Below are 20,680 nucleotides of genomic sequence, written 5' to 3'. Positions count from 1 at the left end.
GCTGACTGGCCCCAGAGGCAGGCAGGCAGGCTGGCTGGCTGACTGGCCCCAGAGGCAGGCAGGCAGGCTGGCTGGCTGACTGGCCCCAGAGGCAGGCAGGCAGGCTGGCTGGCTGACTGGCCCCAGAGGCAGGCAGGCAGGCTGGCTGGCTGACTGGCCCCAGAGGCAGGCAGGCAGGCTGGCTGGCTGACTGGCCCCAGAGGCAGGCAGGCAGGCTGGCTGGCTGACTGGCCCCAGAGGCAGGCAGGCAGGCTGGCTGGCTGACTGGCCCCAGAGGCAGGCAGGCAGGCTGGCTGGCTGACTGGCCCCAGAGGCAGGCAGGCAGGCTGGCTGGCTGGCTGACTGGCCCCAGAGGCAAGCAGGCAGGCTGGCTGGCTGACTGGCCCCAGAGGCAGGCAGGCAGGCTGGCTGGCTGACTGGCCCCAGAGGCAGGCAGGCAGGCTGGCTGGCTGACTGGCCCCAGAGGCAGGCAGGCAGGCTGGCTGGCTGACTGGCCCCAGAGGCAGGCAGGCAGGCTGGCTGGCTGACTGGCCCCAGAGGCAGGCAGGCAGGCTGGCTGGCTGACTGGCCCCAGAGGCAGGCAGGCAGGCTGGCTGGCTGACTGGCCCCAGAGGCAGGCAGGCAGGCTGGCTGGCTGGCTGGCCCCAGAGGCAGGCAGGCAGGCTGGCTGGCTGGCTGGCCCCAGAGGCAGGCAGGCAGGCTGGCTGGCTGGCTGGCCCCAGAGGCAGGCAGGCTGGCTGGCTGGCCCCAGAGGCAGGCTGGCTGGCTGACTGGCCCCAGAGGCAGGCAGGCAGGCTGGCTGGCTGGCTGGCCCCAGAGGCAGGCAGGCAGGCTGGCTGGCTGGCTGGCCCCAGAGGCAGGCTGGCTGGCTGGCTGGCCCCAGAGGCAGGCTGGCTGGCTGACTGGCCCCAGAGGCAGGCAGGCAGGCTGGCTGGCTGACTGGCCCCAGAGGCAGGCAGGCAGGCTGGCTGGCTGACTGGCCCCAGAGGCAGGCAGGCAGGCTGGCTGGCTGACTGGCCCCAGAGGCAGGCAGGCAGGCTGGCTGGCTGACTGACTGGCCCCAGAGGCAGGCAGGCAGGCTGGCTGGCTGGCTGACTGGCCCCAGAGGCAGGCAGGCAGGCTGGCTGGCTGACTGGCCCCAGAGGCAGGCAGGCAGGCTGGCTGGCTGACTGGCCCCAGAGGCAGGCAGGCAGGCTGGCTGGCTGACTGGCCCCAGAGGCAGGCAGGCAGGCTGGCTGGCTGACTGGCCCCAGAGGCAGGCAGGCAGGCTGGCTGGCTGACTGGCCCCAGAGGCAGGCAGGCAGGCTGGCTGGCTGACTGGCCCCAGAGGCAGGCAGGCAGGCTGGCTGGCTGACTGGCCCCAGAGGCAGGCAGGCAGGCTGGCTGGCTGACTGGCCCCAGAGGCAGGCAGGCAGGCTGGCTGGCTGACTGGCTGGCTGACTGGCCCCAGAGGCAGGCAGGCAGGCTGGCTGGCTGACTGGCCCCAGAGGCAGGCAGGCAGGCTGGCTGGCTGACTGGCCCCAGAGGCAGGCAGGCAGGCTGGCTGGCTGACTGGCCCCAGAGGCAGGCAGGCAGGCTGGCTGGCTGACTGGCCCCAGAGGCAGGCAGGCAGGCTGGCTGGCTGACTGGCCCCAGAGGCAGGCAGGCTGGCTGGCTGACTGGCCCCAGAGGCAGGCAGGCAGGCTGGCTGGCTGACTGGCCCCAGAGGCAGGCAGGCAGGCTGGCTGGCTGACTGGCCCCAGAGGCAGGCAGGCAGGCTGGCTGGCTGACTGGCCCCAGAGGCAGGCAGGCAGGCTGGCTGGCTGACTGGCCCCAGAGGCAGGCAGGCAGGCTGGCTGGCTGACTGGCCCCAGAGGCAGGCAGGCTGGCAGGCTGACTGGCTGAGGCAGGCTGGCTGGCTGACCCCCAGAGGCAGGCAGGCCCCAGGCTGGCTGGCTGACTGGCAGGCTGGCTGGCTGAGGCCCCAGAGGCAGGCTGGCTGGCTGACTGGCCCCAGAGGCAGGCTGGCTGGCTGACTGGCCCCAGAGGCAGGCTGGCTGGCTGACTGGCCCCAGAGGCAGGCTGGCTGGCTGACTGGCCCCAGAGGCAGGCTGGCTGGCTGACTGGCCCCAGAGGCAGGCTGGCTGGCTGACTGGCCCCAGAGGCAGGCTGGCTGGCTGACTGGCCCCAGAGGCAGGCTGGCTGGCTGACTGGCCCCAGAGGCAGGCTGGCTGGCTGACTGGCCCCAGAGGCAGGCAGGCAGGCTGGCTGGCTGAGGCAGGCTGGCCCCAGAGGCAGGCAGGCAGGCTGGCTGGCTGACTGGCCCCAGAGGCAGGCAGGCAGGCTGGCTGGCTGACTGGCCCCAGGCAGGCAGGCTGGCTGGCTGACTGGCCCCAGAGGCAGGCTGGCTGGCTGACTGGCCCCAGAGGCAGGCTGGCTGGCTGACTGGCCCCAGAGGCAGGCAGGCAGGCTGGCTGGCTGACTGGCCCCAGAGGCAGGCAGGCAGGCTGGCTGGCTGACTGGCCCCAGAGGCAGGCTGGCTGGCTGACTGGCCCCAGAGGCAGGCAGGCAGGCTGACTGGCCCCAGAGGCAGGCAGGCAGGCTGGCTGGCTGACTGGCCCCAGAGGCAGGCAGGCAGGCTGGCTGGCTGACTGGCCCCAGAGGCAGGCTGGCTGACTGGCCCCAGGCAGGCAGGCAGGCTGGCTGGCTGACTGGCCCCAGAGGCAGGCAGGCAGGCTGGCTGGCTGACTGGCCCCAGAGGCAGGCAGGCAGGCTGGCTGGCTGACTGGCCCCAGAGGCAGGCAGGCAGGCTGGCTGGCTGACTGGCCCCAGAGGCAGGCAGGCAGGCTGGCTGGCTGACTGGCCCCAGAGGCAGGCAGGCAGGCTGGCTGGCTGACTGGCCCCAGAGGCAGGCAGGCAGGCTGGCTGGCTGACTGGCCCCAGAGGCAGGCAGGCAGGCTGGCTGGCTGGCTGGCCCCAGAGGCAGGCAGGCAGGCTGGCTGGCTGGCTGGCCCCAGAGGCAGGCAGGCAGGCTGGCTGACTGGCTGGCCCCAGAGGCAGGCAGGCAGGCAGGCTGGCTGACTGGCCCCAGAGGCAGGCAGGCAGGCTGGCTGGCTGACTGGCCCCAGAGGCAGGCAGGCAGGCAGGCTGGCTGACTGGCCCCAGAGGCAGGCAGGCTGGCTGACTGGCCCCAGAGGCAGGCAGGCAGGCAGGCTGGCTGACTGGCCCCAGAGGCAGGCAGGCAGGCTGGCTGACTGGCCCCAGAGGCAGGCTGGCTGACTGGCCCCAGGCAGGCTGGCTGGCTGACTGGCCCCAGAGGCAGGCAGGCAGGCTGGCTGGCTGACTGGCCCCAGAGGCAGGCAGGCAGGCTGGCTGGCTGACTGGCCCCAGAGGCAGGCAGGCAGGCTGGCTGGCTGACTGGCCCCAGAGGCAGGCAGGCAGGCTGGCTGGCTGACTGGCCCCAGAGGCAGGCAGGCAGGCTGGCTGGCTGACTGGCCCCAGAGGCAGGCAGGCAGGCTGGCTGGCTGACTGGCCCCAGAGGCAGGCAGGCAGGCTGGCTGGCTGACTGGCCCCAGAGGCAGGCAGGCAGGCTGGCTGGCTGACTGGCCCCAGAGGCAGGCAGGCAGGCTGGCTGGCTGACTGGCCCCAGAGGCAGGCAGGCAGGCTGGCTGGCTGACTGGCCCCAGAGGCAGGCAGGCAGGCTGGCTGGCTGACTGGCCCCAGAGGCAGGCAGGCAGGCTGGCTGGCTGACTGGCCCCAGAGGCAGGCAGGCAGGCTGGCTGGCTGACTGGCCCCAGAGGCAGGCAGGCAGGCTGGCTGGCTGACTGGCCCCAGAGGCAGGCAGGCAGGCTGGCTGGCTGACTGGCCCCAGAGGCAAGCAGGCAGGCTGGCTGGCTGACTGGCCCCAGAGGCAGGCAGGCAGGCTGGCTGGCTGACTGGCCCCAGAGGCAGGCAGGCTGGCTGGCTGGCTGACTGGCCCCAGAGGCAGGCAGGCAGGCTGGCTGGCTGACTGGCCCCAGAGGCAGGCAGGCAGGCTGGCTGGCTGACTGGCCCCAGAGGCAGGCAGGCAGGCTGGCTGGCTGACTGGCCCCAGAGGCAGGCAGGCAGGCTGGCTGGCTGGCTGGCCCCAGAGGCAGGCAGGCAGGCTGGCTGGCTGGCTGGCCCCAGAGGCAGGCAGGCAGGCTGGCTGGCTGGCTGGCCCCAGAGGCAGGCAGGCAGGCAGGCAGGCAGGCTGGCTGGCTGGCTGGCCCCAGAGGCAGGCAGGCTGGCTGGCTGGCCCCAGAGGCAGGCTGGCTGGCTGACTGGCCCCAGAGGCAGGCAGGCAGGCTGGCTGGCTGGCTGGCCCCAGAGGCAGGCAGGCAGGCTGGCTGGCTGACTGGCCCCAGAGGCAGGCAGGCAGGCTGGCTGGCTGACTGGCCCCAGAGGCAGGCAGGCAGGCAGGCTGGCTGACTGGCCCCAGAGGCAGGCAGGCTGGCTGACTGGCCCCAGAGGCAGGCAGGCAGGCAGGCTGGCTGACTGGCCCCAGAGGCAGGCTGGCTGGCTGACTGGCCCCAGAGGCAGGCAGGCAGGCTGGCTGGCTGACTGGCCCCAGAGGCAGGCAGGCAGGCTGGCTGGCTGACTGGCCCCAGAGGCAGGCAGGCAGGCTGGCTGGCTGACTGGCCCCAGAGGCAGGCAGGCAGGCTGGCTGGCTGACTGGCCCCAGAGGCAGGCAGGCAGGCTGGCTGGCTGACTGGCCCCAGAGGCAGGCAGGCAGGCTGGCTGGCTGACTGGCCCCAGAGGCAGGCAGGCAGGCTGGCTGGCTGACTGGCCCCAGAGGCAGGCAGGCAGGCTGGCTGGCTGACTGGCCCCAGAGGCAGGCAGGCAGGCTGGCTGGCTGACTGGCCCCAGAGGCAGGCAGGCAGGCTGGCTGGCTGACTGGCCCCAGAGGCAGGCAGGCAGGCTGGCTGGCTGACTGGCCCCAGAGGCAGGCAGGCAGGCTGGCTGGCTGACTGGCCCCAGAGGCAGGCAGGCAGGCTGGCTGGCTGACTGGCCCCAGAGGCAGGCAGGCAGGCTGGCTGGCTGACTGGCCCCAGAGGCAGGCAGGCAGGCTGGCTGGCTGACTGGCCCCAGAGGCAGGCAGGCAGGCTGGCTGGCTGACTGGCCCCAGAGGCAGGCAGGCAGGCTGGCTGGCTGACTGGCCCCAGAGGCAAGCAGGCAGGCTGGCTGGCTGACTGGCCCCAGAGGCAGGCAGGCAGGCTGGCTGGCTGACTGGCCCCAGAGGCAGGCAGGCAGGCTGGCTGGCTGACTGGCCCCAGAGGCAGGCAGGCAGGCTGGCTGGCTGACTGGCCCCAGAGGCAGGCAGGCAGGCTGGCTGGCTGACTGGCCCCAGAGGCAGGCAGGCAGGCTGGCTGGCTGACTGGCCCCAGAGGCAGGCAGGCAGGCTGGCTGGCTGACTGGCCCCAGAGGCAGGCAGGCAGGCTGGCTGGCTGGCTGGCCCCAGAGGCAGGCAGGCAGGCTGGCTGGCTGGCTGGCCCCAGAGGCAGGCAGGCAGGCTGGCTGGCTGGCTGGCCCAGAGGCAGGCAGGCAGGCAGGCAGGCAGGCTGGCTGGCTGGCTGGCCCCAGAGGCAGGCAGGCTGGCTGGCTGGCCCCAGAGGCAGGCTGGCTGGCTGACTGGCCCCAGAGGCAGGCAGGCAGGCTGGCTGGCTGGCTGGCCCCAGAGGCAGGCAGGCAGGCTGGCTGGCTGGCTGGCCCCAGAGGCAGGCTGGCTGGCTGGCTGGCCCCAGAGGCAGGCTGGCTGGCTGACTGGCCCCAGAGGCAGGCAGGCAGGCTGGCTGGCTGACTGGCCCCAGAGGCAGGCAGGCAGGCTGGCTGGCTGACTGGCCCCAGAGGCAGGCAGGCAGGCTGGCTGGCTGACTGGCCCCAGAGGCAGGCAGGCAGGCTGGCTGGCTGACTGGCCCCAGAGGCAGGCAGGCAGGCTGGCTGGCTGACTGGCCCCAGAGGCAGGCAGGCAGGCTGGCTGGCTGACTGGCCCCAGAGGCAGGCAGGCAGGCTGGCTGGCTGACTGGCCCCAGAGGCAGGCAGGCAGGCTGGCTGGCTGACTGGCCCCAGAGGCAGGCAGGCAGGCTGGCTGGCTGACTGGCCCCAGAGGCAGGCAGGCAGGCTGGCTGGCTGACTGGCCCCAGAGGCAGGCAGGCAGGCTGGCTGGCTGACTGGCCCCAGAGGCAGGCAGGCAGGCTGGCTGGCTGGCTGGCCCCAGAGGCAGGCAGGCAGGCTGGCTGGCTGACTGGCCCCAGAGGCAGGCAGGCAGGCTGGCTGGCTGACTGGCCCCAGAGGCAGGCTGGCTGGCTGACTGGCCCCAGAGGCAGGCAGGCAGGCTGGCTGGCTGACTGGCCCCAGAGGCAGGCAGGCAGGCTGGCTGGCTGACTGGCCCCAGAGGCAGGCAGGCAGGCTGGCTGGCTGACTGGCCCCAGAGGCAAGCAGGCAGGCTGGCTGGCTGACTGGCCCCAGAGGCAGGCAGGCAGGCTGGCTGGCTGACTGGCCCCAGAGGCAGGCAGGCAGGCTGGCTGGCTGACTGGCCCCAGAGGCAGGCAGGCAGGCTGGCTGGCTGACTGGCCCCAGAGGCAGGCAGGCAGGCTGGCTGGCTGACTGGCCCCAGAGGCAGGCAGGCAGGCTGGCTGGCTGACTGGCCCCAGAGGCAGGCAGGCAGGCTGGCTGGCTGACTGGCCCCAGAGGCAGGCAGGCAGGCTGGCTGGCTGGCTGGCCCCAGAGGCAGGCAGGCAGGCTGGCTGGCTGGCTGGCCCCAGAGGCAGGCAGGCAGGCTGGCTGGCTGGCTGGCCCCAGAGGCAGGCAGGCAGGCAGGCAGGCAGGCTGGCTGGCTGGCTGGCCCCAGAGGCAGGCAGGCTGGCTGGCTGGCCCCAGAGGCAGGCTGGCTGGCTGACTGGCCCCAGAGGCAGGCAGGCAGGCTGGCTGGCTGGCTGGCCCCAGAGGCAGGCAGGCAGGCTGGCTGGCTGGCTGGCCCCAGAGGCAGGCTGGCTGGCTGGCTGGCCCCAGAGGCAGGCTGGCTGGCTGACTGGCCCCAGAGGCAGGCAGGCAGGCTGGCTGGCTGACTGGCCCCAGAGGCAGGCAGGCAGGCTGGCTGGCTGACTGGCCCCAGAGGCAGGCAGGCAGGCTGGCTGGCTGACTGGCCCCAGAGGCAGGCAGGCAGGCTGGCTGGCTGACTGGCCCCAGAGGCAGGCAGGCAGGCTGGCTGGCTGACTGGCCCCAGAGGCAGGCAGGCAGGCTGGCTGGCTGACTGGCCCCAGAGGCAGGCAGGCAGGCTGGCTGGCTGACTGGCCCCAGAGGCAGGCAGGCAGGCTGGCTGGCTGACTGGCCCCAGAGGCAGGCAGGCAGGCTGGCTGGCTGACTGGCCCCAGAGGCAGGCAGGCAGGCTGGCTGGCTGACTGGCCCCAGAGGCAGGCAGGCAGGCTGGCTGGCTGACTGGCCCCAGAGGCAGGCAGGCAGGCTGGCTGGCTGACTGGCCCCAGAGGCAGGCAGGCAGGCTGGCTGGCTGACTGGCCCCAGAGGCAGGCAGGCAGGCTGGCTGGCTGACTGGCCCCAGAGGCAGGCAGGCAGGCTGGCTGGCTGACTGGCCCCAGAGGCAGGCTGGCTGGCTGACTGGCCCCAGAGGCAGGCAGGCTGGCTGACTGGCCCCAGAGGCAGGCAGGCTGGCTGACTGGCCCCAGAGGCAGGCTGGCTGGCTGACTGGCCCCAGAGGCAGGCTGGCTGGCTGACTGGCCCCAGAGGCAGGCTGGCTGGCTGACTGGCCCCAGAGGCAGGCTGGCTGGCTGACTGGCCCCAGAGGCAGGCTGGCTGGCTGACTGGCCCCAGAGGCAGGCTGGCTGGCTGACTGGCCCCAGAGGCAGGCTGGCTGGCTGACTGGCCCCAGAGGCAGGCTGGCTGGCTGACTGGCCCCAGAGGCAGGTAGGCAGGCTGGCTGGCTGACTGGCCCCAGAGGCAGGCAGGCAGGCTGGCTGGCTGACTGGCCCCAGAGGCAGGCAGGCAGGCTGGCTGGCTGACTGGCCCCAGAGGCAGGCAGGCAGGCTGGCTGGCTGACTGGCCCCAGAGGCAGGCAGGCAGGCAGGCAGGCTGGCTGGCTGGCTGGCCCCAGAGGCAGGCTGGCTGGCTGACTGGCCCCAAAGGCAGGCAGGCAGGCTGGCTGGCTGGCTGGCCCCAGAGGCAGGCAGGCAGGCAGGCTGGCTGGCTGGCTGGCCCCAGAGGCAGGCTGGCTGGCTGGCTGGCCCCAGAGGCAGGCTGGCTGGCTGGCTGGCCCCAGAGGCAGGCTGGCTGGCTGACTGGCCCCAGAGGCAGGCAGGCAGGCTGGCTGGCTGACTGGCCCCAGAGGCAGGCAGGCAGGCTGGCTGGCTGACTGGCCCCAGAGGCAGGCAGGCAGGCTGGCTGGCTGACTGGCCCCAGAGGCAGGCAGGCAGGCTGGCTGGCTGACTGGCCCCAGAGGCAGGCAGGCAGGCTGGCTGGCTGACTGGCCCCAGAGGCAGGCAGGCAGGCTGGCTGGCTGACTGGCCCCAGAGGCAGGCAGGCAGGCTGGCTGGCTGACTGGCCCCAGAGGCAGGCTGGCTGGCTGACTGGCCCCAGAGGCAGGCTGGCTGGCTGACTGGCCCCAGAGGCAGGCTGGCTGGCTGACTGGCCCCAGAGGCAGGCTGGCTGGCTGACTGGCCCCAGAGGCAGGCAGGCTGGCTGACTGGCCCCAGAGGCAGGCAGGCTGGCTGACTGGCCCCAGAGGCAGGCAGGCAGGCAGGCTGGCTGGCTGACTGGCCCCAGAGGCAGGCAGGCAGGCTGGCTGGCTGACTGGCCCCAGAGGCAGGCAGGCAGGCAGGCTGGCTGGCTGACTGGCCCCAGAGGCAGGCAGGCAGGCTGGCTGGCTGACTGGCCCCAGAGGCAGGCAGGCAGGCTGGCTGGCTGACTGGCCCCAGAGGCAGGCAGGCAGGCTGGCTGGCTGACTGGCCCCAGAGGCAGGCAGGCAGGCAGGCTGGCTGGCTGGCTGGCCCCAGAGGCAGGCAGGCAGGCAGGCAGGCTGGCTGGCTGGCTGGCCCCAGAGGCAGGCAGGCAGGCTGGCTGGCTGGCTGGCCCCAGAGGCAGGCAGGCTGGCAGGCTGGCCCCAGAGGCAGGCAGGCTGGCAGGCTGGCCCCAGAGGCAGGCAGGCTGGCAGGCTGGCCCCAGAGGCAGGCAGGCTGGCAGGCTGGCCCCAGAGGCAGGCAGGCTGGCAGGCTGGCCCCAGAGGCAGGCAGGCTGGCAGGCTGGCCCCAGAGGCAGGCAGGCTGGCAGGCTGGCCCCAGAGGCAGGCAGGCAGGCTGGCAGGCTGGCCCCAGAGGCAGGCAGGCTGGCCCCAGAGGCTGGCAGGCTGGCCCCAGAGGCTGGCAGGCTGGCCCCAGAGGCTGGCAGGCTGGCCCCAGAGGCTGGCAGGCTGGCCCCAGAGGCAGGCAGGCTGGCCCCAGAGGAAGGCAGGCTGGCCCCAGAGGCAGGCAGGCTGGCCCCAGAGGAAGGCAGGCTGGCCCCAGAGGAAGGCAGGCAGGCTGGCCGGCCGGCCCCAGAGGCAGGCAGGCAGGCTGGCCGGCCGGCCCCAGAGGCAGGCAGGCAGGCTGGCCGGCCGGCCCCAGAGGCAGGCAGGCAGGCAGGCTGGCCGGCCGGCCCCAGAGGCAGGCTTACAAAGCAGCTTACAAAGCCAAGCACTGTACACCATGTTGCAGTATTGTGTATGTATGAGATTGTAGAGGTAACTCATGTGTTTGTTGTGTTAAAGGCGACGGTGGACAGGTCTTCAGAAGATTCCGGATCCAGGAGAGATTCCTCATCAGATATCTTCAGTGATGCTTCCAAGGAGGGCATGCTCCACTTCCGACAGATCAACACGGACAAGAGCAAGGTGTGTGTACAGTGCTATCCACACTCCACACACAAAGGGGGTCATCAAGGCAGTCAGTTATATCACCTGTGACATGGTTTAGAAAGAGTGCTGTATAATCCTGTTCCTCTGGTAGTTTTTGTGTGCATTGCACTTGTCACACCAGTTTGGCTTTGACCTAAATGTGTTTGAGATTCCTGACTCTGTCATGTCTTCCTTGATGAAATGACTCCTCCCTCTAGTGGGTTACACTGGACATTTTTTATTTTTTTATTTCATTTCACCTTTATTTAACCAGGTAGGCAAGTTGAGAACAGCAAGTTGAGAACAAGTTCTCATTTGCAACTGCGACCTGGCCAAGATAAAGCCTAGCAGTGTGAACAGACAACACAGAGTTACACATGGAGTAAACAATTAACAAGTCAATATCACAGTAGAAAAAAAGAGAGTCTATATACATTGTGTGCAAAAGGCATGAGGAGGTAGGCGAATAGTTACAATTTTGCAGATTAACACTGGAGTGATAAATGATCAGATGGTCATGTACAGGTAGAGATATTGGTGTGCAAAAGAGCAGAAAAGTAAATAAATAAAAACAGTATGGGGATGAGGTAGGTAAAATTGGGTGGGCTATTTACCGATAGACTATGTACAGCTGCAGCGATCAGTTAGCTGCTCAGATAGCAGATGTTTGAAGTTGGTGAGGGAGATAAGTCTCCAACTTCAGCGATTTATAGCAATTCGTTCCAGTCACAGGCAGCAGAGAACTGGAACGAAAGGTGGCCAAATGAGGTGTTGGCTTTAGGGATGATCAGTGAGATACACCTGCTGGAGCGCGTGCTACGGGTGGGTGTTGCCATCGTGACCAGTGAACTGAGATAAGGAGGAGCTTTACCTAGCATGGACTTGTAGAGGACCTGGAGCCAGTGGGTCTGGCGACGAATATGTAGCGATGGCCAGCCGACTAGAGCATACAGGTCGCAGTGGTGGGTGGTATAAGGTGCTTTAGTAACAAAACGGATGGCACTGTGATAAACTGCATCCAGTTTGCTGAGTAGAGTGTTGGAAGCTATTTTGTAGATGACATTGCCAAAGTCGAGGATTGGTAGGATAGTCAGTTTTACTAGGGTAAGTTTGGCGGCGTGAGTGAAGGAGGCTTTGTTGTGGAATAGAAAGCCGACTCTAGATTTGATTTTAGATTGGAGATGTTTGATATGAGTCTGGAAGGAGAGTTTACAGTCTAGCCAGACACCTAGGTACTTATAGATGTCCACATATTCTAGGTCGGAACCATCCAGGGTGGTGATGCTAGTCGGGCGTGCGTGTGCAGGCAGCGAACGGTTGAAAAGCATGCATTTGGTTTTACTGCCGTTTAAGAGCAGTTGGAGGCCACGGAAGAAGTGTTGTATGGCATTGAAGCTCATTTGGAGGTTAGATAGCACAGTGTCCAAGGACGGGCCGGAAGTATACAGAATGGTGTCGTCTGCGTAGAGGTGGATCAGGGAATCGCCCGCAGCAAGAGCAACATCATTGATATATACAGAGAAAAGAGTCGGCCCGAGAATTGAACCCTGTGGCACCCCCATAGAGACTGCCAGCTCATACTTCCTTGGAGAACCATTTTAGATGAGATGCATCAAGGATAAGGAGATACTTAATTTGCAATGCCAGTGTCAAATTATAAGAGAGGACCATGTCTTTCTCTGTGCCTGTCTACCTCACTGCTGTTTTATGTGTTTCTCATACTTGTCGTTAAGTAATATCATTGTTTGTGCCTCTCCTCTCTCTCTGCAGCGTGTTGGTGGGGGAATGCGCCCCTGGAAACAGATGTACGCAGTGCTGCGAGGCCACTTCCTCTGCCTATATAAGGACAAAAAGGAGGGACAGGCTCATGCCAACTCCCAGGTGGAGGACGAGCCACAGCCAATCAGCATCAAGGCCTGTCTGATTGACATCTCCTACAGCGACACGAAACGCAAGAACGTGCTGCGGCTGACCACGTCGGACTGTGAGTACCTGTTCCAGGCAGAGGACAGAGAAGATATGCTGGCCTGGATCAGAGTCATACAGGAGAACAGCAACCTGGACGAGGAGGTGAAACACACACACACCATACCGGAAATTAATTCCTATCAAGTTCTCCAGGATTGACAGAAATGTGTGGCAAAGTGAAATCAAACCCTTTCTGTGTTGGTAGAAAACACAAGGTCAACCTCATGGATGGCCAATACTTCATTAATTACACAAATGTAGATCAAGTATACTTTGTCACTAACCCTCCCTTGATAAGCATCAGATAACAGTGATTGGCTACAGGTCCTAGGTCACATAATACACACACATGACCCGTCCCTGGTCTACCTTAAAACAGGCTAGCTTTACCACCGGACTTACCTCCCTTCTATTAGAAACCGAAGGTCTTCTTTCCCCTCCATTTAAGACCACTATAGTACTATTGTATATTTCTTTGGCTTTACCTATGCCAACTGATAGAAGTGGGTTATGCAAAGGGGAGGGGAGTCATATTGCATCTGATGAGTTAACATTGTCTGCTGTCTTCTGCCTTTATTCTTGTTTTAGAACGCAGCCTTTACCAGCCGTGACCTCATCAGCCGAAAGATCAAGGAGTACAACACGTTGATGAGGTAAGCACAGACCACAGAGAGAGAGGAAGTCTCTGCAGTACAGAGGGAGAATGAGACCTGTGTGGACGGCTCCTATTGGACGTCAGACATCAAAACGTTTTGTGTGTGTTTGTGTATGACCCAGCCCGACAGGCAGTAAGAACGAACCGTCGCCCAAACCGTCACGCCAGTCGCTGAGCATCAGACAGACGCTACTAGGAGGGAAGGGGGAGACCAAATCTCTAAGTCCACACTTACCCAAAGCAGAGCAGGAGAGGAAAAACATGCACAAAGGTAAGAGCCAGAGGATTCAAATGTTCGCTTAGCTCTCAACTCATTTACTTGAGTATTGTGAAGGTCTTGTTTGATTTTGAGATTGGCGTTGAATATTCCATTGCTTTTTGCTCCGTATATACTGTACAGTGTGTGTTGGTGCTCGTGTGAGACTCTCCTCCATGTTTTGTGTGTTAACCCTTCAGACGACACCAGTCCACCCAAGGACAAGGGGACGTGGAGGAAAGGTATCCCAGGGCTGATGAGGAAGCCCTTTGAGAGGAAGCCTTCTCCAGGCATCACTTTCGGGGTGAGGCTGGACGACTGCCCCCCAGCTGTCACCAACAGGGTGAGATTCAACTCACACCTACACTACGTATTCTCTCCATCCCCTCTTTTTGTTCATTGTTTCAGTCATGTTTATTGGAATGGTTCATAAGGAAGTTCCTTCTCAACACTGTCACACACCTTTCTGAGGGTGCTGCCATGGTAATTGATGAGTCTGTGTGTGTGTGTGGTGTAGTTTGTTCCCCTCATTGTGGAGGTGTGCTGTAACCTAGTGGAGGAGAGGGGGCTGGAGTACACAGGGATCTACAGAGTCCCAGGGAACAACGCAGCCATCTCCAACATGCAGGAGGAGCTCAACAACAAAGGCATGAACGACATTGACATCCAGGATGACGTGAGTGACTCAACCCAGCACATGATGCCACTTTCACTCCCTCTCTCCAGTTGTCTTTGGCCCATCCTCTTTCTTTATGTAGGCTCTCTTTTTGTCACTCCTCTCTTCCCTCAGCTTTTCCATCTTTTCTTATCTCGTCTAAAGTCCCTTTCCTTTTTTTTTACCTGCCTTTGACAGAAATGGAGGGATCTGAATGTGATCAGCAGTTTACTTAAATCCTTTTTCCGGAAACTTCCAGAGCCTTTGTTCACCAACGGTAAGAATATTCAAGTAGTCCCACCAATAGCCTATTAGGAACAGCCTTCCATTAAGGGAGTGTTTCCCAAACTTGGTCCTGGGGACCCCAAGGGTCTTTACACAGCTGATTCAAATAATGAACTCATCAAGCTTTGATTATTTGAATCAGCTGTGCAGTGCACCCCTTGGGGTTCCCAGGACTGATAAAGGGGTCACTATGCCACCTAGTGGCTGAGTGTGAAACCTACACTTAATTACATTCTGTTCAATGTTCACTTTCATAACACCAAAACCCTTTGTCGTCTTCTGTAAAAAAAAACAATGTCCGTTTCATTTATGCCCTGTAGAGAAGTATGCAGACTTCATAGAGGCCAACAGGACAGTGGACCCAGTGGAAAGACTGAAATTGTTGAAGAGGATGGTGGGTTCATGTGACATTCATTGTGAACTTAACTGACATTATTGCATGGTGACTTATACTTAACCTACTTCTCACTGCAGCTTCACGAGTTGCCAGATCATCACTATGAGACCCTCAAGTTCCTCTCGGCTCATCTGAAAACAGTGGCTGACAACTCTGATAAAAATAAGGTATTGCAAATTTCCATCTTGAATAGTGGCTGGCAGTCCTCACTTTCAACTTAGAGAACCTGTGATGTAGTGAGGGTATGTGTAAAGCGTGCGTGTGTGTTCCTAACTATCCTGTGTGTTAGATGGAACCTAGGAACCTGGCCATCGTGTTTGGTCCCACTCTGGTGCGCACTTCAGAGGACAACATGACCCACATGGTCACCCACATGCCCGACCAGTACAAGATCGTAGAGACTCTCATTCAGCATGTGAGTCCCACTTAACACCTTAATTGCAGACACAAGTGGACTGTTTGTGTATAATCTGCATATCAAACCAAAAAGTGATTGTGAATCCCCTAAAGATAAAGCTCCCTTTCCTTTGCTCCCTTCTAGTACAACTGGTTTTTCACAGAGGAAGGCAATGGGGAGCCAGTGGTGGGTACAGGCACATTGCTGCCCTCAATGTGACTTCTGTTATTCCTTCCCTATTTGCTATGATTCTTTTTTTAAATTAAAATTGTAGAGTGTTCACCCTGTTGCCTGACTGTTTGTTTCAGACAATGTCCCGATATGAGAATGCGGTGGAGTCTCAGCCTGTGCCCAACATCGACCACCTGCTCAACAACATCGGCCGCATGGCCTCCACGCAGGGGGAAGTCTCAGGTAACGTGTTCCCTGGACCAGACCGACTCTGTGGTGGTGGGTCAACCTTTTACTACTTTTCCCTGTTAACCACTGTGTCTGTCGCTGGTGAGACCAATGTCTTTTAGTCTTGGAGCGTGCGAGGTTCAGCGTAATTGTCTGGTGTCGAGTGTTGATGGATAGTGCTGCTTTCTTCCTAAGAGATCCTTCTTTGCCTCATTTGCTGTACCATAAGAGCGAAATGTCCATGCCTCGTCATGACTCAAAAAGACTGTGTTGGTTTGCGAGGGCAAATTATTCTTGACTCTTTTCCATGACGCAAAGGAGAAGGGGCAAAATAATTTTTCTGATCTGTACATTTAGCTTTCTTTTAGATTTTCCTTCCTTGGTTTCCAATTTTCAGCAAAATTTCTTTGCCTCAAAATGAGGTTCTTTAACTTTTTTAGAATCCCTCCATCTTTAGTGTTTTTATTCAAACTCCACTGGGCTGTCGGTTTTTCCTCTCCTCCTGTTATTAATCCTGCCTACTGTTGCACTAACACGGCATGTTCTCTCCCAAAGACTACACGAGAAAAAAAAGCAACAGGTGAACTCTGATCCCTCTGTCTCTAGTGCCGCTCTGTCGGGTGTCCTAAAGGATTTCCCAGCATTCACACATACTGATCTTGACACAGGCCAGGTGGGAGGAGTCTATCACACCATGATGTCACTGATGGCCTCTCTAATGTCCGTGATGGACAGCTGGAACTGTAGGAAGAAGGAGGATTGTTGCCCCCAGTGTAGCTGTCTGGTCTGCAGAAACCCTCGTTTCTTGTAAGCTTGAGAAAACCGTCGTAAGAAAAACATGATGAAACCGTTTGGCAAAGAAAATGTGAAAGGGAAGCAGAGCAGCGGCCATATGGTACTGGACATCCGGTGGTGTCCGTTTTGTATCTGAGTATACCTAACACAGACCGGTGATACTGTCTGAAAGGCTCTCCACTGTCTCTCCTCACTGTCTCGCAAGCTTCTCGCAACAGGAGAGAGAGCATGGTATGGTCCCCAGGTTTCTACCTACCCAGTCAATGTGCACTTGCATACTGTGCCACCATCTGTTTTCAAGGGGTGTGTAGGGGGGCTTGGCTATGTAAAAAAAAAAAAAGTATAGTCAGTCAAAGATCAATACAAGATCAACTAGGCAGCATTGGATAAATCTTTTCCTCGCTGGCATTCTTTTTCATGTAGTGTCCTCTCTGTTCATAGCTAGCCCCTCTGTGACCCCCCTCTCATGTCTTAGCCTCATGGTTCATTCCATGGTTGTCTTCACTGTTGTCATGGCAATATATGCCGCCGTACTTTTCATTCAGTCCATCCCCCTCTCGGCTCAACTAGACTGAACATACTCTCTTTTTGTTAGCCTCTAACTGAAGCCATAAGACTTTTCACACATCATTACACTACTCTTTCTTAGAACCATAATCCTATTTGTTTGAGTCAATAGTTATTATGGTAATACAAGAGTAAATACATGTTAAAAGTCTCCTCAATGAAGTAACATTCATCACTAGTCAGATGTGCTAGGTTTGTCATTTGACCATCAATTCAGGCAAAAACAAGAGATTGTGCTAGAGCTCTTTTGATCAGTAATTGGAGGCTTTGGTTTGCTATATAGCGTAGACCATACAGAGGGAATCCATTGACTTCCTACATGGCATATTACATATTTCATTGTCTCATTGGCCTGCTGTTGTGAAATGCACCTTGGATATTTTTTGCCATTACCACAGTTTCACTCAGTATCCTGATATATTTGGGTATTATTGTTTTAGAAAAGTTGTAAGGACTTACTTGACCCTAGCATCTTCTGTGCTCATTGCTCCTTATCTTTTATCCAGAATGACTTTCAGTTTTGCATGTACTGAGGTTTCTGTTTCCATGAAATAACTCCCCACCCGGGTGGATGTGGATCTGAGTGTAACATAGTGCTCACTGCATGGCTTACCGCCTCATGTTTCTGTCATCCTTCTGTCCACTTACCTGCCAGGTTCTCGACATCAAGCACAGTGTCTTATCTGTGTTTACTATCCTCGTCATGATTCTCTCTGTTTCTTCTCTCTCTCACTGGCTTTTTCATATTGCACTCTCGTGGATGTTGTCTTGTCTGGTTGTCCCACATATTGTTTTGAATAATTGATGGATAATCTAACATGTTCCTCTCCCCTCTCCCTGTTTCTTACAGATTCACCCACTAGTGACTCTGCTAAATCGAAGGTGAGTGTGTGCCCAGTGTCTGTTCTCTCCAGCTTAATGTAGTGTAGGGAGGAAATAATTGGTTGGTGAACAGAACAAAGGTCAGATCATCAGGCTAGATCAAAGCACTGATTCCCACATGTGTGACAGTAGGCCAGGTGGAGTTTCGTCTGTGAATACTGAACACTAACAAAACAAACAAGCAACAAACTAAACACAGCCTTTCATGTCAAATATCAATCTATGTTGGGTCCTAACTTCACAAGTCTGTCCGATCCTTTCTTGGACATTTGTCTTCAACAAAAGGATCACTCACACCATAGACAATGCAGGAACTGGTGCTTATCATTACTGCACTGCTGTCATCTGGCTGCTTCTCTCAGCTTTGACTCAGAACACATGAGTTCATGCAGAACATCAAGCTTCCCTTGCTGGGGCTGCTTTAGTGCGCTGCTGTTACTGCTTCTGTTGTTGCTGAAAGGCTTGCATGGTTCAGTTGTAGTTGTCCTCCTGTCACTAATGTTCCTACTCTCTGTCCACCCTTTTGGTTTGTGGCATTTTCAGAGGAACAGGTGCAGTACTGGTTGGCCAAGAACTCAGGCAGGGGTTAGAGGGTTTTTCTGTGTGTTGTTCTCGCAAGGGGGGTTTCTGTGGTACAAGTTCTGACTTGTTTCTCTCCCTCTCTATAGGGTTCCTGGGGGTCCGGGAAGGACCAGTGCAGCCGCGAGCACCTGGTCTCCTCGATCTTTGCTGCAGCCAACCGCAAAAGAAAGAAGCCCAAGGACAAGCCGCAGCTTAGCAGCTCTGATGATGACCTAGACTCAGTGTTCCCTAAAAAGGAGCTCCCTGGCCAGAAGCAGAATCACAGAGGCCTGGAGGTGGAGCAAGGAATCAGTGTCAGCCCTGAAGCAAAAGAGCAAGCAAAAACAGGAGAGGAGAATGGAAGAAGTATTGAGCTCACGCCCAAAGGCAAAAAGGAGCACAGGAACTCTTTCTTTTTAAGGGAAAAGCCCTTGTCAAGGCAGTCCTCACCTGCCCCCTCACTCAAAAACTCTGGCTCCCCCAGACTCAGTTACCGCACAGCTCAGCTTGGAAAGCCCTCTTTTTCGGACACCCCGTCCCATCTGGATGAGCCCATTTCTGATCTGGGCACCATGAGCTCTGGGGCTTCCATGCCCAGGGCACGACCAAAGAAGTGGGTGTCAGGAGCTGCTGCTCCTGATCTATCGGTGGCTGGGGCTGGGGCGTCAGCTGGGGCAGAGGTGAGCTCCATCACCTCAGACTATTCCACCACCTCGTCCATCACCTTCCTGACTGCAGCAGACTCTAGCGCACTCAGTCCAGAGGTTCAGGGTGGGGACGAGGCAGATGACGAGCGCAGCGAGCTTATCAGTGAAGGCCGGCCCATGGAGACTGACAGCGAAAGCGACTTCCCTGTGTTTGCTACGGGGGGCGGCAATGTCCAAATCATGCCTGTCTTAGTGCAGAACCAGACTGGGCATGGGCCAGAAAAGCCTGATCCTGCAGCAGCTGATGGGAAGACGACTCCTAAACTGGAACCCCGTCGCCTCTTTCCCTCCCACAGGCTGATTGAGTGTGACACACTCTCCAGGAGGCGGTCCCTGCGACAGAAGACGGATAGCGAGTCATCAGTAGAGGGTGGGACTGGCAGCGGGGAACGTGTCGAGGGCAGGTCGGAGCCAACACGACTGTCTCGTGTCTTGGAGGTGATGAAGAAGGGGCAGTCTACCAGCAGCCTCAACTCTTCCTCCCGCAGTGAGTCGGAGCGCCCTCCCGAGCCTGCCTTGCGCCTCAATATCACAGAAAGGCTCAAGTTCCGTCTGCGCACATCTGCTGATGACATGTTTGGCGTGGGTGCCCAGAAGAGCCAGTCTTCCCCAGAGACGCGCAGCAAGAAGAAAAACATCCGTCGTAGGCACACCATGGGGGGCCAACGGGACTTTGCAGAACTGGCCGTCATCAACGACTGGAGGGAGCAAGGCGGGGTGGACCAGGCGGCTGAGCTGTCAGCCATGGACCGCCTCAAGCCAAAGTGCTCCTCTCAGGACTTCTCCATTCGGGACTGGATCGCCCGCGAGCGCTGTCGGGCCGGAGTGTCAGAGTTCAGCATGGACAGCCCACCCAAAGTTGTCCCCGAGGGGAATAGGGCACAAGCCCAGGGTACCACCCCAGAGAGACCCTCTCCCTCTGGCTCCCCATGCCTTCAGCCCATGGTGGGGGAGCAAGTGAACGGAGGTGGGCCGCAAGGCAGAAACAAAGCCAGCCTCAACCTGGCGGCTGACGACGCGCACCCACACAAACTATCAGGAGCACAAGTTGTCCGCTCGCGATTCTATCAGTATCTATGAAACAGCAAGGGTGTGTTGAGTGTACGAGAGTGAGCGCATGAGAGAAAGAGAGAACGGGTTTACGTATGTATTTAGATACCTTAGCAAGGGTTACTGCACTTTTGTTTTTTTTGTGTTTTTTTTTACAAAATATATATTTTATATATCTACTGTACATATGTGTATAGGCTCATAAGAAATGTAACTGGAGTGAAGATAAGGTTTTTTCATGTGTAATCGCTTTAGTTGACTTGGTGTCTTATACTGGGACAGACATGAAAAAAATTCACTTCCATCCTTGTGCTCAAACCCCAGTCATAGAAGAATGTGACAAGAACATTCAAAGGTGGTTTTGTGTGATCGACAGCACACAAATCAATGGGACGTGAAAGCCTGGACTGTGGTGCATTAACTTGAGTATTACTAAGGAATACATATCTAATTCTACAAGAGGTAGATATTTTCAATGTATATTCTTAATTATGTTGACTAACACAGTTGCTTGTTAGAAATTGTTTTTCATCTGTATGCTCATATTTCCGAGGGCTGCTTTCTGTGCTGTGTACTGTGGGAAGTTATTTTTTACAGTGCATCATAGCAGACAGATATTTGCTTGAGGGACAGAATTATAGTTGTTTTTATCAAATAAGTCTAATGTAGTGCAATGTATGATAGATGCTTGGTACAGTTGCTAAACTGAACCCTCTGTACAATTCAAGTCCACATTTTTTCAAATCTTTAGTAATGTTTGATTCTTCATTAAAGAAAAAGTGCCTCTTGAATTGATTTCTGTGAATAGATTTGGGTGCCATGTTTTATTCCACACTTGTAAACACAATATTTTGTTTAATTACTTAATTGTATCACAGATACACTATTTTACTGTTTTAAAAAAGTAACATCGTGCAAAAATCCAAGCTTCCATTTCCAAGGCATTCCAGTCTTGTTTTTTTTGGGTCCTCGCTTTTTTTATTCGCTACATGTGAATTTTAAATATTAAGTTCATAATTCAATGTATATATTTCATGTATATATATTTTTTTCTTTGTATTTTTCAAGTGCAGTAAAAAAAAGCATGGTTACTTATGGAGAAATGTTCATCTCTGAGAACTGCATGAAACAATGCTTCCTGGACAGTGAATATCTTGCCTGTGTGCAGCAAAACAAGGGTGCAACACCCTCAAGAAACACTGGAAATAAATCATCTTTATTTTAATCTG

The 20,680-nt window shown here is 58.8% G+C and overlaps 1 protein-coding gene across 6 annotated transcripts in view; it reads left to right on the top strand.

Moving 5' to 3' along the window:
- Window positions 1-20,680, top strand: part of LOC112227581 (rho GTPase-activating protein 21-like) — a 119,738-nt gene extending 99,058 nt beyond the window's left edge. For 4 of the 6 annotated variants that reach the window (XM_042308925.1, XM_042308924.1, XM_042308922.1 and 1 more), the window contains 14 exons: window positions 9,752-9,874; window positions 11,648-11,947; window positions 12,434-12,498; window positions 12,623-12,771; window positions 12,957-13,099; window positions 13,274-13,432; window positions 13,610-13,688; window positions 14,017-14,090; window positions 14,171-14,260; window positions 14,383-14,508; window positions 14,635-14,676; window positions 14,799-14,940; window positions 17,102-17,133; window positions 17,802-20,680. In XM_042308925.1, the coding sequence (XP_042164859.1) occupies window positions 9,752-9,874; window positions 11,648-11,947; window positions 12,434-12,498; window positions 12,623-12,771; window positions 12,957-13,099; window positions 13,274-13,432; window positions 13,610-13,688; window positions 14,017-14,090; window positions 14,171-14,260; window positions 14,383-14,508; window positions 14,635-14,676; window positions 14,799-14,940; window positions 17,102-17,133; window positions 17,802-19,481 (3,204 nt within the window). In that variant the 3' untranslated portion in view covers window positions 19,482-20,680. The remainder of the gene's footprint in view (window positions 1-9,751; window positions 9,875-11,647; window positions 11,948-12,433; window positions 12,499-12,622; window positions 12,772-12,956; window positions 13,100-13,273; window positions 13,433-13,609; window positions 13,689-14,016; window positions 14,091-14,170; window positions 14,261-14,382; window positions 14,509-14,634; window positions 14,677-14,798; window positions 14,941-17,101; window positions 17,134-17,801) is intronic. The other 2 variants (XM_042308923.1, XM_042308926.1) reach the window with 1 other exon arrangement.

This window comes from Oncorhynchus tshawytscha, linkage group LG29, assembly GCF_018296145.1.
Source record: "Oncorhynchus tshawytscha isolate Ot180627B linkage group LG29, Otsh_v2.0, whole genome shotgun sequence".
In the NCBI taxonomy this organism is placed as follows: domain Eukaryota; kingdom Metazoa; phylum Chordata; class Actinopteri; order Salmoniformes; family Salmonidae; genus Oncorhynchus; species Oncorhynchus tshawytscha.
The sequence above is the reverse complement of the archived record's forward strand: the minus strand, read 5'-3'. Positions and strand labels throughout refer to the sequence as shown.